The sequence below is a fragment of the Schistocerca cancellata genome, chromosome 6 (assembly GCF_023864275.1).
Source record: "Schistocerca cancellata isolate TAMUIC-IGC-003103 chromosome 6, iqSchCanc2.1, whole genome shotgun sequence".
In the NCBI taxonomy this organism is placed as follows: Eukaryota; Metazoa; Arthropoda; class Insecta; order Orthoptera; family Acrididae; genus Schistocerca; species Schistocerca cancellata.
Window position 1 is genome coordinate 607287397 of NC_064631.1, and position 19608 is coordinate 607307004.

Here is a 19608-nt window from a genome sequence, read left to right on the forward strand (position 1 = left end):
TTTTTGGCAAAGACCTTGTTGGCCGAAAGCTTATTTTGAGACAGTCTTTTTGTTGTGCCTACTTGGGACTCAGCATTCCGCTTTATGGTGAGTAGCAACTATCCTTTTCATAATACTGTTACATTCCATCCTGGGTTTTCCACTGTTTGATTTTACTACAAGTTGGCTATTAATGAAACAATTGAATGTTGCACAGTTATGTATTGCACACTATTTTACTATTTTATCGTTGTTTATAGTTAGCAACTTTAAGTGGCACCACTCATTGATTTGGGTTGTGGCAGTGCTCATTTGTTCTTGTAGATTCTCTTTATTCCATCTTTTAGTATAACAGTAATGTCATCAGCAAATAATGCTGTTTTGGTGGTCTTAATGTTCAAGATAAGGTCACTAATAATGGTTAAAATAAGAAGTGTTTTCAATGCAGATCCTGTTCTTCCAGCACATATTCATGAGTGGCAATACCATGGCAATCAAAGACAACAAGCAACGTCAGTATGATATCACTGCAATGAGTGTACTTTTGGTTCGGGGCCACATTCATACACTCATGAGTCATCTCTGGCTATCAGCGTGTTGAAAAACTTGGGATTCATGGGCTATTCAACACATTCTGTGAAATATGGAAGCAGAATTGTATCTCTTCCACTGATAGTAACTTGGGCTTACATTTTAGACATTCTGTATGAATTCTGAATATAACAGAAAATTAAATATACAAAATCTCTGGCAATTCCAACATCTTCAGAAATTTTTCTTAGTATAAGACTATAACATCATATTTCCAGTTTTTGCAGTGTCTAAATAACAGCTGCACTTCCAGCTCCCACAAAACTGGTCTCTGTCTTGCTACAAAGGAACAGCGGAACTACTCCTTTATTTTATGTTTCTCACATGGCATCACCTCCAAACATCAATTGTTTTGATTTGAAATTTCCCAATGACACATTTAGGTGTGAGCCCAAAGATGTCCTCCTCCACCATGGGGACTGCAGGGAAATACCAAAAATAATGTGTGTTAAAATTAGATACTTTCTGCACAGGCCTCGCATTCATCTCATTGAAACCATTCTGACATATCTCAGGTTTTTTTAACCAACATAGCAATGAAATGGGCACAGATTTACAAAAAGTATAAATTACAGCATATAAATAAATAAAATTTTTGAAAATACATTGCTTTGAATGAATATAAAATCAAATGAATGTGCACTGATGGAAGGAAGATAAGTGTTTATGTCCCATTGACAACTAGGTCATTCGAGACAAAACACAAGCTCAGATTGAGAAAGATCAAGGAAAGAAATTGTCTGCACCCTTTCAGAGGAACTAACTGAGTATTTGCCTCAATAGATTTAGGGAAATAACAGAAAACCTAAATCAGAATGGCCAGTTGTCAATTTAAGCAGTTGACCCAGCACATGCAAATCCAGTGTGCTAACCATTGCAGTATCTCGCTCAGTCACACACGCTGAAATAAATGTGAAATAGACATGTACTACTACTACTACTACTACTACTAATGCTACTATTTGTTTTTATGGATATTTGCTTATTTATATGAATATTTGCTTATTTAAAGTGCTTTTGTCCTGACACACGGTAAATGAGGAGGATGACAATTAGAGATGACCCTTTCCTACATATGACGTAAACTGATGAATTATCTAGGCAAAAGAGTTTCATTGATAACATAAAAATTATTACAAAAATTACAGTTAGTTTGAGAGAAACAAAATGTGCATTCGGTATCACAAACCACATTGAACGTAGCAGTAACGATCAGGGAAAAGTAACGATTCACTAAAAATAGAAGACTAATTATTCTTTTGTCCCTTATATCAAATGAATGTTTGTGTGTTTTTATGATATACCATAAATGCTATGTATTCAGACAATGAAAAATAATTGATTACTGAAAACTTCTCATAGATTAAAATAGTGACAAAGTGGGACACTCACCCAAATCATGGCTTCTGCAATCAATGATATATCCAGGGATAAAGTCCCAATCCAGTACACAATTTTAATCTGTCACAGACTTATAAACAACTGCAGTAAAGTGAAAGATTTACTTCGGAAAGCAATTATTTACACTATAGGAGAGACGTATAAGGCAGCTCAGTAACACAATAGGAGCTGTTCTGTTAGTCATATAAACATGTTTGCTGCAACCACTTACGCTATTCATTTAAACAGGTTCACTGCCACCACTTAACCTATTACCCTAATAAAATCTATTCCAGGAAGCCATTTTTTAATCCACATAAGTACTATGAATAAAAGTAGCAACAAGTCATATCTAGTGGCAAAAATACAAATGTGGAAATAAATGCACTTACAATAATTCATTCTCTCTCTCTCTCTCTCTCTCTCTCTCTCTCACACACACACACATACACACACACACACACACACACACACACACACACACACACACTTTTTTTGTTCAACTATACAGGGCTATTACAAATGATAGCAGCGATTTCATAAATTCACTGTAGCTCCATTCATTGACATATGGTCACGACACACTACAGATACGTAGAAAAACTCATAAAGTTTTGTTCGGCTGAAGCCGCACTTCAGATTTCTGCCGCCAGAGTGGTCGAGAGCACAGTGAGACAAAATGGCGACAGGAGCCGAGAAAGCGTATGTCGTGCTTGAAATGCACTCACATCAGTCAGTCATAACAGTGCAACGACACTTCAGGACGATGTTCAACAAAGATCCACCAGCTGCTAACTCCATTTGGTGATGGTATGCGCAGTTTAAAGCTTCTGGATGCCTCTGTAAGGGGAAATCAACGGGTCTGCCTGCAATGAGCGAAGAAACGGTTGAACGCGTGCGGGCTAGTTTCACCTAGTTTCACGCGTAGCCCGCGGAAGTCGACGAATAAAGCAAGCAGGGAGCTAAACGTACCACAGCTGACGGTTTGGAAAATCTTACGGAAAAGGCTAAAGTAGAAGCCTTACCAATTACAATTGCTACAAGCCCTGACACCCGATGACAAAGTCAAACGCTTTGAATTTTTGGCGCGGTTGCAACAGCTCATGGAAGAGGATGCGTTCAGGGCGAAACTTGTTTTCAGTGATGAAGCAACATTTTCTCTTAATGGTGAAGTGAACAGACACAATATGCGAATCTGGGCGGTAGATAATCTTCACACATTCATGCAGAAAATTCGCAATTAACCAAAAGTTAACGTGTTTTGTGCAATCTCACGGTTTAAACTTTACGGCACCTTTTTCTTCTGCGAAAAAACGTTACAGGACACGTGTATCTGGACATGCTGGAAAATTGGCTCATGCCACAACTGGAGACCGACAGCGCCGACTTCATCTTTCAACAGGATGGTGCTCCGCTGCACTTCCATCATGATGTTTGGCATTTCTGAAACAGGAGATTGGAAAACCGATGGATCGGTCGTGGTGGAGATCATGATCAGCAATTCATGTCATGGCCTCCACGCTCTCCCGACTTAACCCCATGTGATTTCTTTCTGTGGGATTATGTGAAAGATTCAGTGTTTAAGCCCCCTCTACCAAGATACGTGCCAGAACTACGAGCTCGCATCAACGATGCTTTCGAACTCATTGATGGGGACATGCTGCGCCGAGTGTGGGAGGAACTTGATTATCGGCTTGATGTCTGCCGAATCACTAAAGGGGCACATATCGAACATTTGTGAATGCCTAAAAAAACTTTCTGAGTTTTTGTATGTGTGTGCAAAGCATTGTGAAAATATCTCAAATAATAAAGTTATTGTAGAGCTGTGAAATCGCTTCAATCATTTGTAATAACCCTGTAGTTATGACTAATGTTTAGATTATGAATCTCAAAATGTAGTCTATTACAAATGGCCTACCTTCAACAATTTCTTTTCCAAGGCTAGCACCCGGATAACATAGCGGTAGTCCCTTGAGAAGCGGTTCAAGTATCGAACAAGTGTCTCCATTGAACCTTCTATTAATGCCCAAGCAAATTTTATGTATGTCCACACAGTACGGCCTAGCGATTGTTCTAGAAAGAAAAATCATTTTATAATATTATTATATTATTATATTTCTATTGATGGCTTCAATTGCATAAACAGTACTCACTTAGGAGTAAGATGGCTTCTATGTCAAATAAACTTTTATTATATGTAATTTCCTTTCTTCTTTATAGTTTACCTGCGGTGTTTATAACATGACTTTCTATTTTTCTATTAACATATGCAGGCTTAGATTCAAGGGGAAAGGGGCAAGAAATAAAAGAACAAGCTTTATGAAAATAATAAAGATTAATTTCACTGTGTAATAAAAACAAAACAATAACCAAAATAAATGCAGTCTGCTCAAAAGTGTAAATCTATGAAATGTAAATCTGCTGCTGAATAACATTTAGTACTATGTTCCTTGACTTTGTGCAATGTAACACAATAGGATCCTCCCAGGCACGCAAACAACAAACTGGTGCAATGTAACATGATAGCATGCATTCCACAAAATGGTTAAGACATTGCTGACTGATTTTGGCCGACTCTTCATCAGATTCCTCTCTGAGGCCAACATTTAGGTTCATTTCAGACAAAATTTAAGGCCACTGCAATCATTTCAATCCTGCCTCCTGGAGGAAAGTATTCATGTGGTGGGGGGCAGCATGCATATTATGCATTATTCTCTTAAATGAGCCAATAACTGAAATAATATGAGAGAAGGAAAGCTGCTACTCACCATACAGCGGAGATGCTGAGTCGCAATAGGCACAATAAAAAGATTCACACAATCATAGCTTTCGGCCATTAAGCCTTTGTCAGCAGCAGACACACATACACATGCACGCGCACACCAGGCCAGGAGGGTTACGGGAACGTAGGATGTATGGCAGGGAAAGTTCCCACCTGCACAATTCAGAAAAGCTGGTGTTGGTGGGAAGGATCCATATGGCACAGGCTGTGAAGCAATCATTGAGATGAGGGATATCATGTTTGGCAGTGTGTTCAGCAACTGGGAGGTCCACTTGTTTTTTGGCCACATTTTGTCGGTGGCCGTTCATGAGGACAGACAGCTTGTTGGTTGTCATGCCTACATAGGATGCAGCACAATGGTTGCAACTTAGCTCGTAAATCACATGACTGGTTTCACAGGTAGCCCTGCCTTTGATGGGATAGGTGATGTTAGTAACCGGACTGGAGTAGGTGGTGGTAGGAGGATGTATGGGACTGGTCTTGCTTCCAGGTGTATTACAGGGGTATGAGTAATGAGGTAAGGGATTGGGAGCAGGGGTTGTGTCAGAATGGACGAGTATATTGTTTAGGTTTGGTGGACGGCGGAATACCATGGTAGGAGGGGTTGGAAGGGTAGTGGGTAGGACATTTCTCACTTCAGGGCATGATGAGAGGTAATCGAAACCCTGGCAGAGAATGTAATTCAATTGCTCCAGTCCCGGATGGTACTGAGTTATGAGTGGAATGGTCCTCTGTGGCCGGACTGTGGGGCTTTGGGAGGTGGTGGGAGACTTTAAAGATAAGGCACGGGAGATTTGTTTTTGTACAAGGATGGGAGGATAATTACGATCAGTGAAGGCTTCAGTGAGACCCTCGGTATATTTAGAGAGGGACTGCTCGTCACTGCAGATGCGACGACCACGGGTGGCTAGGCTGTACAGAAGGGACTTCTTGGTATGAAACGGGTGGCAGCTGTCAAAGTGGAGGTATTGCTGATGGTCAGTAGGTTTGATATGGATAGATGTACTGATGTAACCATTTCTGAGGTGGAAATCGACATCTAGGAAGTTGGCTTGTTGGGTCGAGTAGGACCAGGTGAAGCAAATGGGGGAGACATTGTTGAGGTTCTGGAGAAATGTGAATAAGGTGTCCTCACCTTATCCTACATGCAGACAAAGGCTCCACCACCATAGTTCTGAACCGCAAAGAATACCTGGCAGAAGGACTCCATCAGCTGTCAGATACTTCCACCTACAAACCATGCCACAGTGATCACATTCCAGCAATCCAGCAGGATCTCCAGTCACTACTCAAATCCTTAGGCCCATCCCAGAACCTCCCCTCAGAATCCATCTCCCTACTTACCCCTACCACTCCCCGCACTCCCACCTTCTACATGCTTCCTAAAGTCCATAAACCCAACCAACCAGGACGTCTCATTGTGGCCGGTTACTGTGCCACCCCTGAGAGAATCTCTGCTCTCTTAGAGCAACATCTTCAACTTATTACCTGGAACCTATCCTCCTATATAAAAGATACTAACCATTTCCTTGACCGACTCTCCACAGTTCCTTTCCCTTTATCACATGGTGCCCTGCTTGTCACTATTGATGCAATCTCCCTGTACACTAACATTCCTAATGCCCACGGCCTTACTGCTATAGAACACTACCTTTCCAGACACCCTATGGATTAAAAACCAACAACCTTCTTCCTAGTCTCCATGGCCAACTATATCCTCACCCACAATTACTTCTCCTTTGAAGGCATTACCTACAAACAAATCCGCAGTATGGCTTAGGCACCCGCATGGCAACATCCAATGCTAACCTATTCATGGGCTATCTAGAGGAATCCTTCTAAAAACCCACAATCCTAAACTGCTCATCTGGTTCACACTCATTGATGACATCTTTGCTATCTGGACTGAAGGTGAGGACACCTTATTCACATTCCTCCAGAACCTCAATAACGTCTCCCCCATTTGCTTCACCTGGTCCTACTCAACCCAACAAGCCATCTTCCTAGATGTTGACCTCCACCTCTGAGATGGCTACATCAGTACCTCCGTCCATATCAAACTTACTAACCACCAGCAATACCTCCACTTCGACAGCTGGCGCCCGTTTCATAACAAGAAGTCCCTTCTGTACAGCCTAGCCACCCGTGGTCGTCGCATCTGCAGTGACGAGCAGTCCCTACCTAAATATACCGAGGGTCTCACTGAAGCGTTCACTGACCGTAATTATCCCCCCATCCTTGTACAAAAACAAATCCCCCGTGCCTTATCTTTCCAGTCTCCCACCACCTCCCAAAGTCCCACACCCGGCCACAGAGGAGCATTCCCCTCATAACTCAGTACCATCGAGGACTGGAGCAACTGAATTACATTCTCCACCAGGGTTTCGATTACCTCCTGTCATGGCCTGAAATGAGAAATGGCCTACCCACTATCCTTCCCACCCCTCCTACCGTGGTATTCCGCTGTCCACCAAACCTACACAATATACTCGTCCATACTTCCACAACCCCTGCTCCCAATCCCTTACCTCATGGCTCATACCCCTGTAATACACCTAGATGCAAGACCTGTCCCACACATCCTCCTACCACCACCTACTCCAGTCCGGTTACTAACATTACCTATCACATCAAAGGCAGGGCTACCTGTGAAACCAGTCGTGATCTACAAGCTAAGCTGCAACCACTGTGCTGCATTCTATGTAGGCATGACAACCAACAAGCTGTCTATCCGCATGAATGGCCACCAACAAACTGTGGCCAAAAAACAAGTGGACCACACTGTAGCTGAACACGCTGCCAAACATGATACCTCTCATCTCAATGATTGCTGCACAGCCTGTGCCATATGGATCCTTCCCACCAACACCAGCTTTTCGGAATTGTGCAGGTGGTAACTTTCCCTGCAATACATCCTACGTTCCAGTAACCCTCCTGGCCTCAACCTTCGTTAGTCACTGTCCCCACCCATCCAGCCCCCTCCCTCTTCCCATTTTCCAGCAATAACACAGCCATCATTTCACTGCCACACTCAGTTTTGATTTATTTTTATTTCTCTCCTTTCTGCTACTTACCCCCTCAGCCCTCCGTACCTTCTCTCCTGCCCTCTGTCTAAACTGCAACACTTCACCATCCGCTACTCCCACCATACTATCCCTCCCCCTCCCCGCCCCAGCCTCCTCCTTACCACCACCCAGTCGCCACTCCCATTATGCACTGGTGCTGCTGCTCGCAGTGTAGTTTCAGCTCTCTGAGACTGCAGACTTGTGTGCAAGTTGCGCTTGTGTGTGTGTGTGTGTGTGTGTGTGTGTGTGTGTGTGTGTGTGTACTGCTGACAAAGGCCTTAATGGCCAAAAGCAATGATTGTGTATTGTGCCTATTGCAACTCAGCATCTCTGCTATATGGTGAGTAGCAACTTTCCTTCTCTCGTATTGTTACATTCCATCCTGGATTTTCCAATAATTGAAATGTTGACTGTAGGGTTGGACCATAGGTTGGAGTGTCCTCTGCCATTACTGTAAAGCTATCAAATTACCTCCGATAGTGATGACAAGTATAAGATATCAGTACATGGTGGAAAGATGGATATGGAGTGTTAAGGAACAAAAACTACCATAGTCACCAGTGCTGCCAAACTGGCTGTGTTCGAAACATGAGAAAAATTTGATTCTAAACAACAAACATGTAGGAATAATTTGGAGGGGAAGGGTTGTGGGGGATGAGATGGTAAAAGAGGGGATCAGCCAGGGGGGGGGGGGGGGGGATCAGACGAGTGAGCATACGGGAGGGGGGGCAGGCGGGAGGGGAGGGGACGACAGGGGAAGGGAGGGAGGGAGGGAGGGAGGGGTGGAAGGTAAGGGAGGGGAGGGAGGGAGGGTGGGAGGGGTGGGAGGTAAGGGAGGGAGGGAGGGAGGGTGGGAGGGGTGGGAGGTAAGGGAGGGAGGGTGGGAGGGGTGGGAGGGGTGGGAGGTAAGGGAGGGAGGGTGGGAGGTGAGGGAGGGAGGGAGGGAGGGAGGGAGGGTGGGAGGGGAGGAAGGGAAGGGGAGGGAAGGAGATGGGGCTGGAGGTGAAGGGAAAGAGAGGGAGTGAAGAGGGGGAGGGATAGATTGGGCAATGGGGAAGGGGGAGCAAGGGAGTGAGAGAGAGAAAATATGCCTGCATTTGGGACAGGGGGAGAGTGGTAGAAGAAAGGGAAGAGGGGGGCGGGGACATAAGTGAGAAGGGAAGCTAGACAATGGAGGTTTCAGACACAATATATTGAAGATACAATGCCCATCTGTGTAGTTCAGAGAAACCTTTGCTGGAAGAGAATATCCAAATGGCATGCATAGTCAGCAGCTATTGAGCTCATTTGTGTTGTGATGCACATCATATTTGGCAACCGGATATCAAGTTTGCAGTTTGCCACAGTTTAGCGGTACCCGTTCTCGTGAGCAGAGTGTTGATCGCTATGCCAGCACAAAATGCTGCACAGCAATTGCAGCACAGCTGACATAAAATGGCTGTTTTCACACATGGCTCTGCATTTTATAGGGTAGGAAATGCTTGTGTCTGGACTGCAGTTATGTGTATGTAGGTGAATTATTCAGCCACCTCCAATTGGCACAATGTGAGGTGAATTTGTTTGTGCAGCTGAACACTAGCTGGTGGCCCTTGAGCCCAGGGTGCACCACAGCTGGTCCAGTAAACTGACCAGTATGGTCTTGTCCTGTTGCAAAGGCAGTAAGCAAGGAACAACATGGGAAAATTCCCAGTGCAAGGAATTTGGATGGTGACTGCTCACCTAATTGTAGAATAGAAGGTGCACCAGAAATGGCAGAGTGTTATATAACAGGAAAAATCTTAATACATCCGCAGTCTCAGAAAAAAGAGCCACATCCAATGAAGCAATAATAATTTCAATAACTTTAAGACTACTAAAGTCAATATTTTCACAAATAACTTCAGGATTAACAACTTTTAAATGCTTCATAAATGTCAACAATGTCTCAAACAGCACTGCACTATAGGTGTCATCCCCAAGAGCTATGTATCTGTGTTTATTTTATTTATTACTTTATTCTGTTTTATGTCATTTTAATTATACAAATGTTCATTAGAGAAAAGATAATAGAGTGGGTAGACATAATATCTCTCTCTCTCTCTCTCTCTCTCTCTCTGCACCAGGTCAATATGGTCAATTAGTCAGCCATCTGATACAAGGAGCACAAAATCATTAAAAAAAAAAAAACAGATTGAGATTTGAGGTAATATTAAAACAAAATATGCACGTCATGAGTCAAGGGAAGTGATCCAGCCCCTTCTGGCAGCCAGCAGAACAAATGCAATAAAAGATAGTGATAGATTGAGGAAATGTCTCAGCCAGCTGCAAAGCCTGCCAAGTAGCAGTGGGGTACTCCGCCAGGAAACAGAAAAATAACAACCATCAGCAGGGCACCTCTACTGCAACAAGGCTTGGCAGCTTATCATCACATTTCCACAGGCCAAATCAGTGTATTCAGAATGGAGGCATAAGAGTAGTAAATTCATGTCAAGGCAAACGAAGAGAATACTGAAATTTGGTCATACTCTTTTATAAACCATATCTTAGTCATCGTGGCTGTAACAGTTCTTTCTCTGTTACAAGCCATAACAGTCAGTGACATACTAATGTCTACATGTTAGGCCCCAGGAGCAGACAACATTCCATTAGAACTAGTGATAGCCTTGAGAGAGCCAGCCATGACAGAACTCTACCATCTCATGAGCAAGGCGTATGAGTGAGGACAAATACCCTCAGACTTCAAGAAGAATATAATAATTCCAATCCCAAAGACAGCAGACAAAAGGAAAAACTGGTAAAAGCCAACCTCGTGGAAGATCAGTTTGGATTCCGCAGAAATGTTGGAGCAAGTGAGGCAATACTGACACTACGACTATCTTAGAAGAAAGATTAAGGAAACACAAACCTACGTTTCTAGCATTTGTAGACTTAGAGAAAGCTTTTGACAATGTTGACTGGAGTACTATTTCAAATTCTGAAGGTGGCAGAGTCAAATACAGGGAACAAAAGGCTATTTACAATTTGTACAGAAACCAGATGGCAGTTATAAGAGTTGAGGAACATGAAAGGGAAGCTGTGGTTGGGAAGGGAGCGAGACAGGGTTGTAGCCTATCTCAGATGTTATTCAACCTGTATATTGAGCAAGCAGTAAAGGAAACAAAAGAAACATTTGGAGTAGGAATTAAAATACATGGAGAAGAAATAAAAACGTTGAGGTTTGCCAATGACATTGTAATTCTATCAGAGACAGCAAAGGATCTGGAAGAGCAGTTGAACGGAATGAACAGTGTCTTGAAAGGAGAATATAAAATGAAGATCAACAAAAGCAAACCAAGGATAATGGAAGGCACTCAAATTAAATCAGGTGATGCTGAGGGGATTAGGTTAGAAATTGAGGCATTTAAAGTAGTAGATTAGTTTTGCTATTTGGAGAGCAAAATAACTGATAGGGTACAGAGAGGGTATAAAGTGCAGATGGCTATGGCTAGGAAAGTGTTTCTGATGAAGAGAAATTTGTTAAAATAGATTATAGATTTAAGTGTCAGGAAGTCTTTTCTGAAAGTATTTGTATGGAGTATAGCCATGTATGGAAGTGAAACATTGACAATAAATAGTTTAGACAAGAAGAGAATAGAAGTTTCCAAAATGTGGGGCTACAGAAGAATGCTGAAGATTAGATGGGTAGATCATGTAACTAATGAGAAGATTCTGAATAGACTTGGGGAGAAGAGGAAATTTGTGGCACATCTTGACTAAAAGAGGGGATTGGTTGGTAGGACACGTTCTGAGACATCAAGGGTTGACCATTTTAGTATTGGAGGGTAGCGTGAAGGGTAACAATCATAGAGGGATACAAGAGATGAATACACTAAGCAGATTCAGAAGGATATAGGTTGGAGCTTGCACAGGACAGAGTGGCATGGAGAACTGTGTCAAACCAGTCTCTGGACTGAAGACCACAACAACAACAACAACAACAACAACAAGTCAGAGAACCTAGTATCATCATTTTCCAGAGCATCCTTCCTAGTAGCCTACTTGGTGTTTTGGAAGGTAGGAGACGAGATACTGGCAGAAGTAAATCTGTGAGGACCAGACGTGAGTCGTGCTTTGGTAGCTCAGATGGTAGAGCACTTGCCCATGAAAGGCAAAGGTCCCGAGATCGAGTCTCGGTTGGGCACAGTTTTAATCTGCCAGAAAGTTTCTTGGTGAACTGACCCACAAGTTCATTTTCTAGGAACCTAACATGACTGGGGAACCAGAGGAATACTACTGTCTTCCCATTGTCATTGAGGTCTATGAGGAGATCATGAATGTGCATTACCAATGAGTGCCAGGAACAAAGATGGATTATAGCATGTAAGTTGCAGATTAAGAAAGACTTACATGACTGGGAACAGGTGTATTGAAGAGCAAGTACGGTGGTCACCAAATCCACCATAAAGACACTGCGTCCACCAGGCAGGTAATGTTGCTCAATGCTCCTGTCCGGTCTTCAACTCCTGAGTCATTAGTAAAAATTACTTCTGAATTGGGGTGTTCACCAAGTACAAGGTGAACACTTTGCAAAACCGTGAAGTGGTGTATCACATCCTTTATGCCAGGAGAAAGATACAAGTGAATTTGAGGATTAGGCATGTATCATGCGTGTGTTTCCAGTAGGGACATAGTTCATGGATTAGAAGAAGGTAAGCCAAAGTCAGAACAAGTAGACTGTAACTGACATGATATTGGAATTTTGGACTGTGGCCACATTCCTAAATGTTTTATTTCAATATCAGGAAAGAGACTGTGTTTGTTCAGTTGTTCTGTTAGGCTATGGATGTTTATAGCATAGTTGAGAAGGGCCTCTACAAGAAGGCTGGCCACGGAGCTTGGCCAGAACGCACAATCACAAGGCTGATTCCACTGTAAAAACACAAGTCTTAGCAGATGGTCTCAATGCTGTGAAGGGGGCCACTTGTTGCAGTACACTAACCCAGCCTTGCACCATGGTATTCACAGTGCATTGCTACATGGCTGGTGGTCAGTACCCAGATGTTTAGTGAAGCTAAGAAGCACTTTGGCATGCAGTAGATGTGGCTTTAGCAACCACACCTCCACAATGATGGGGATCACTTGTGAATAAACTTAAGGAGGTGCTGGACGTAAGAAAAATTTATATCTGATGATGAACTACAGTTTCAAATATTGAAATTTATTCCTGAAATGACAATGTGGAGGCCAAACCCAATAATAGGGATCATTTGTGAATAGATGGTCCAATTCTATGAACTTGTGCATCCTGAGAAGGACTTTTTGGTTGTTTGCTCTGCATCTTATCACAGGCTGCATACGTAGCACTCAAACTGCTTGGCTACCAGTTTTAAGTAACATCCAACCTCCAGCTCTACGAAGATCAGATGCTCTCCTGAAGATCTGGAGAAACATTCAGAAGAACCCCCAACTACCCATACACAGCGATATATTAATAGCAGAAAATCAGTGTCTGAAGTCAAGAAAACAACCTTGGGTTTGTAATTGTAAACTGTCGAAGCTGCATTGGTAAAGTACCGGAACTTCAAGCGCTGATAGAAAGCACCGAAGCTGAAATCGTTATAGGTACAGAAAGCTGGCTGAAGCCAGAGATAAATTCTGCCGAAATTTTTACAAAGGTGCAGACGGTGTTTAGAAAGGATAGATTGCATGAAACCGGTGGTGGCATGTTTGTCGCTGTTAGTAGTAGTTTATCCTGTAGTGAAGTAGAAGTGGATAGTTCCTGTGAATTATTATGGGTGGAGGTTACACTCAACAACCGAGCTAGGTTAATAATTGGCTCTTTTTACCGACCTCCTGATTCAGCAGCATTAGTGGCAGAACAACTGAGAGAAAATTTGGAATACATTTCACATAAATTTTCTCAGCATGTTATAGTCTTAGGTGGAGATTTCAATTTACCAGATATAGACTGGGCCACTCAGATGTTTAGGACGGGTGGTAGGGACAGAGCACCGAGTGACATTATACTGAGTGCACTATCCGAAAATTACCTCAAGCAACTAAACAGAGAACCGACACACGGAGATAACATCTTGGACCTACTGATAACAAACAGACCCGAACTTTTTGACTCTGTAAGTGCAGAACAGGGAATCAGTGATCATAAGGCCATTGCAGCATCCCTGAATATGGAAGTTAATAGGAATATAAAAAAAGGGAGGAAGGTTTATCTGTTTAGCAAGAGTAATAGAAGGCAGATTTCAGACTACCTAACAGATCAAAACGAAAATTTCTGTTCCGACACTGACAATGTTGAGTGTTTATGGAAAAAGTTCAAGGCAATTGTAAAATGCGTTTTAGGCAGGTACGTGCCGAGTAAAACTGTGAGGGACGGGAAAAACCCACCATGGTTCAACAACAAAGTTAGGAAACTACTGTGAAAGCAAAGAGAGCTTCACTGCAAGTTTAAACACAGCCAAAACCTCTCAGACAAACAGAAGCTAAACGATGTCAAAGTTAGCGTAAGGAGGGCTATGCGTGAAGCGTTCAGTGAATTCGAAAGTAAAATTCTATGTACCGACTTGACAGAAAATTCTAGGAAGTTCTGGTCTTACGTTAGATCAGTAAGTGGCTCGAAACAGCATATCCAGACACTCCGAGATGATGATGGCATTGAAACAGAGGATGACACGCATAAAGCTGAAATACTAAACACCTTTTTCCAAAGCTGTTTCACAGAGGAAGACCACACTGCAGTTCCTTCTCTAAATCCTCGCACAAACAAAAAAATGGCTGACATCAAAATAAGTGTCCAAGGAATAGAAAAGCAACTGAAATCACTCAACAGAGGAAAGTCCACTGGAACTGATGGGATACCAATTTGATTCTACACAGAGTACACGAAAGAACTTGCCCCCCTTCTAACAGTCATGTGCCGCAAGTCTCTAGAGAAACGGAATGTTCCAAATGATTGGAAAAGAGCACAGGTAATCCCAGTCTTCAAGAAGGGTCGTTGAACAGATGTGCAAAACTATAGACCTATATCTCTGACGTCGATCTGTTGTAGAATTTTAGAACATGTGTTTTGCTCGAGTATCATGCTGTTTTTGGAAACCCAGAATCTACTCTGTATGAATCAACATGGATTCCAGAAACAGTGATCGTGAGAGACCCAACTCGCTTTATTTGTTCATGAGACCCAGAAAATATTAGATACAGACTCCCCGGTGGATGCTATTTTCCTTGACTTCCGGAAGGCGTTCGATACAGTTCCACACTGTCGCCTTATAAACAAAGTAAGAGCCTACGGAATATCAGACCAGCTGTGTGGCTGGATTGAAGAGTTTTTAGCAAACAGAACACAACATGTTGTTATCAATGGAGAGACATCTACAGACGTTAAAGTAACCTCTGATGTGCCACAGGGGAGTGTTATGGGACCATTGCTTTTCACAATATATATAAATGACCGTGTGGCTTTTCGCAGATGATGCTGTAGTATACAGAGAAGTTGCACCATTAGAAAATTGTAGCGAAATGCAGGAAGATCTGCAGCGGATAGGCACTTGGTGCAGGGAGTGGCAACTGACCCTTAACATAGACAAATGTAATGTATTGCGCATACATAGAAAGAAGGATCCTTTATTGTATGATTATATGATAGCGGAGCAAACACTGGTAGCAGTTACTTCTGTAAAATATCTGGGAGTATGCGTGCGGAACGATTTAAAGCGGAATGATCATATAAAATTAATTGTTGGTAAGGCGGGTACCAGGTTGAGATTCATTGGGAGAGTTCTTAGAAAATGTAGTCCATCAACAAAGGAGGTGGTTTACAAAACACTCGTTCGACCTATACTTGAGTATTGCTCATCAGTGTGTGATCCGTACCAGATCAGGTTGACAGAGGAGATAGAGAAGATCCAAAGAAGAGTGGCGCGTTTCGTCACAGGCTTATTTGGTAACCGTGATAGCGTTACAGAGATGTTTAGCAAACTCTAGTGGCAGACTCTGCAAGAGAGGCACTCTGCATCGCGGTGTAGCTTGCTCGCCAGGTTTCGAGAAGGTGCGTTTCTGGATGAGGTATCGAATATATTGCTTCCCCCAACTTATACCTCCCAAGGAGATCACGAATGTAAAATTACAGAGATTCGAGCGTGCATGGAGGCTTTCAGACAGTCGTTCTTCCCGCGAACCATAAGCGCCTGGAACAGAAAAGGGAGGTAATGACAGTGGCACGTAAAGTGCCCTCCGCCACACACTGTTGGGTGGGTTGCAGAGTATAAATGTAGATGTAGATGTGAACTGTACAACATCTTTAAGCCTCCAACTTCAACATCAATGAAGTATGGAGAACTCAGTGGGAAGAATCGTCAGTGTTCAACGGTCATTTGGTTGAAAAGCCTTCCATGCGCGTTCCAGGTTTCACACTCCCCAAACGCCTGTGGAGAACCATCAACCTCATCCAAACAGGACAAGGGAACTGCAGATATCTAAAGCACAAATGGGGCAGGGCAACACCTCCAGATTGTGACTGTGGAGCTGCCCTGCAAACAAAAAAATCACATTGTTGGTGAATGCCCAAGACGAACCTTTGGGGGATCAATAAATGACATCCGCCATGTATCACCTGAAAGCCTCAACTGGATCAACAGACTGGACTTAGAAATCTAAGAACTTGTGTAATGTGTATATATTTTAGCATAATACTTGAGACATTTGATTCTGTATCTGTATTTTACTTGTCATTTCTTACACTGTATACCCTTAAAATTATGTATTTGATCCAAGCTCTGTATCATCATATGATAAATAAATAAAATAAATACATTTGTGATTAAACCTTAAAGGGTATAGGATTTAAGGAAATTTATATTTGATGATGAACTACAATTTCAAATACTTAAATTTATTTCTAAAATTCAGCTTAACTGTACCAGGTACACGAGTGCTACCTAAACTGGCATACGATAACCTGTGCTGGACCAGGACTCGAACTCTAAATAAACTTCAGTACTTGAAACTTTAGCACACCACCAAATATAAACATATATAAGGCAAAGACTGTCCATGACTTCTCATTGACTTTATTCTAAAAAGCCTGTACAGGAATCCTGAGACATGGAAGTGTGGCTAAATTAATTAATAACCTACTATGAGGAGAAATACATAGGTGTGTGACATGTGGAAGCTTGGGGTCAGTCTGCGGAGTATGCTCGGATAGCCTAAGTGGTAAGGTGACAACTCACAAGAAGCAGGAAATCCAGGTTCACATTCCTTTGTACATAATTTCAGATGTCACTTTAGGTAATACATCTACCTGTATACCTACCACAGTAAAGTTAAATTTCAGGTATAAATGTAAGGAAAAGGTAATGGCGAGTAACCAAAAGCAGAGAGCTGACATAGGGCCAACTTGACATTAAATTGAGCATCCACTGGATGCTGAATTGAAGGAAAAGAAATAACAAGGGAATAGGACAGCAGTACAGAAAGAGAATAAATACTGTTATGTCTACGGCCCCCATGGTCATCATGTACATAATCACAAGGGAGTTGTGAGTGCCCTGGCAGATCCATACATGATACTGATTCAAACATGTGACTGACCCAACACTCGACCAAACCTGTGAAACTGCATGCCTAAAAAGTGCATTGGTTCCTGGTTGCCTCCATATTTCTCTATAATTTCTCCATGACAATCAGCAGAGGTGTTAGAAAAATCTGGTACTCACTGGTGAAGGGAGCCCAATACCAATGATCTCAGTTCTATTACAGATGTACCTGTGCCCACCTCCTCTATGTATTGTTGTTGTTGCAGGAGTTGTACAGTTGTTCGTAATGAATGCCTAGAGGGAAAATTAATAGTGTACAGATGGTTGCGTACTATCTAAGTCAATACAGGTCTCCCTGTTACCTACAAAAAGGCAGCTTGTATTTCTGTGGCATTCTCCTTGGGATACCTATGAACTAAAATTTGTAGGTAGCAGTTATTAACTAATATCAACCATTGTGAGGTACACACTCAATGTCCTGTGTTTCTATACCAGTGAAATATTCAAAAGACATTACTGTGAGGTGTACATTCATTCAGTGAGCTACTTCACGTGGTGACAATTCTCCTCGCTGTAAAGCGGCAACACGTAATTGATGTAAACTTCAAATGACCCTTTGAGGCATGTTTGACAGACTACAGCATGTGTAAGTCACATTATGCCATTCACTATTGAAGATACAGTGGGTTCTACTGAACTGCATTGAAAAAGCAGGTTTACTTTTACCTCCACTACACAGTTCCTGAATTGATGGAGGAGCTATAGCAAGGCTACTCGAGATAACACAGGGGATAGACTATACAATCAATTATTTTAATAATAAAAATACTACAATGTGTGAGTCTCATCAGTAGTATAACAAAAAAATACAAATATGCAATCCACACAGAGAATACTTGCTTTTGGACGTTTGTGAGCTGCGTCGTGAAGATGCAGTTGATCTGTGTTCATCAAGTCCCTCTATTTTCATCTCTTTTTCTTCACCTAGAGCTGCTTCTTGTCCATCAGTTGTATCCTTCCCTTCCTGAACACAAATATTATGAGCATTGTACACACTTTGTCAGATTTTGCACAGAATTCTGCCTTCCTAATGTATGAATTTCAAATGTATTAACAAGAGATAGAGGAACATATAAAGACAACAATCACTAGTTATTTGCACAAATAAAGTACATAACATTGTAGATATTGCCTCTGAACATACAATTTAGATAAAAACTACAATAATTTATTGAATTACCAGTGAATAATGGGATTTACAGTTAGTTACAGTTTTCTCAAATAGTATCTACCAGAAGTTTGTAAAGTTTACAGAAATGGTGGAATTAATAGTTAAATTTTGAGTTCACTTCTAATGTGTGTTTACCATTTGTTTTTAAGTTCCATAACTGCTCAATACACCATCCAAATTTGTACACCCAACTGTTTTCTATGCAAAACTGCGAACAGCAATGTATATAACTACACTGATGCCTTGTTTCAAACTGAGGCTTCCATAAATCTCACATAACAGAATTCCCCACTGGAACACAACATTGTTAAACAATGTGTCTCTTAGCGAGTGGCTAAAACAATTCCAAAGCAATGATATTGGACATTATAACCTGCAAGGCAGCTGGCTATCTCTGTTCCAGGCTGTGATATGCAACACATGTGTTCCATCTGACTCGCCTGACTCCTTTTAGCCATATTTGTACCAATCATTCTGAGGGACTGAAGTTCTTTTGCACTGCCTAACCTTTATGTTCAGCTCTTGTACCCCTCCCACAAAATACAATTTTTTAGTTAAACATGTATTCTTATTGACTTTAAACCATCCTCAATTTCTGGCACCCAGTGCCTAGCTTGATCATTTTCTAGAGAGTGCTCCCTATTCAAAAGAAACAAGGTGTCAACAGAGACTATGATTACATCCATTAAATACTGTCCTTTGACAGTTGAAGAGGAAACGAAAAGAGCATGACAAAATTCTATTGAGCTTCCAGCTTTCGTCATAAATCAAAGATTGATTCTGAGCACCTTTTTCAGAAGGAAGGCCCTTTGTCCATAACCTCAGTTTTAATGTAATTGAAGTTGGTTCCAATGGAACATAACAGAGACTATCAGCTACTATATATGACTGACTGAAATTATCCATCTCTTTCCACAATGATCGTTTTACTTGCATGTACTTTGCCAGCTTTTTTTATGTGACTGAAATTTTCATATTTGCTTTCTTTTTTAGAAATTATCCCCAGCATTACTAACATGTTCTGGAAGTCAGAACCAACTCTTATTTGCAGTGACACACTAGATTTTG

General features: G+C 41.8%; 1 protein-coding gene across 1 annotated transcript in view; it reads right to left on the reverse strand.

Moving 5' to 3' along the window:
* LOC126088449 (piezo-type mechanosensitive ion channel component) overlaps positions 1-19608 on the reverse strand; it is a 724612-nt gene that overhangs the window by 200959 nt on the left and 504045 nt on the right. Inside the window, exons 31-32 of the mRNA XM_049906591.1 lie at positions 18210-18333; positions 3869-4023 (exon numbers count right to left, since the gene is read on the reverse strand). Of these exons, the coding sequence (XP_049762548.1) occupies positions 3869-4023; positions 18210-18333 (279 nt within the window). The remainder of the gene's footprint in view (positions 1-3868; positions 4024-18209; positions 18334-19608) is intronic.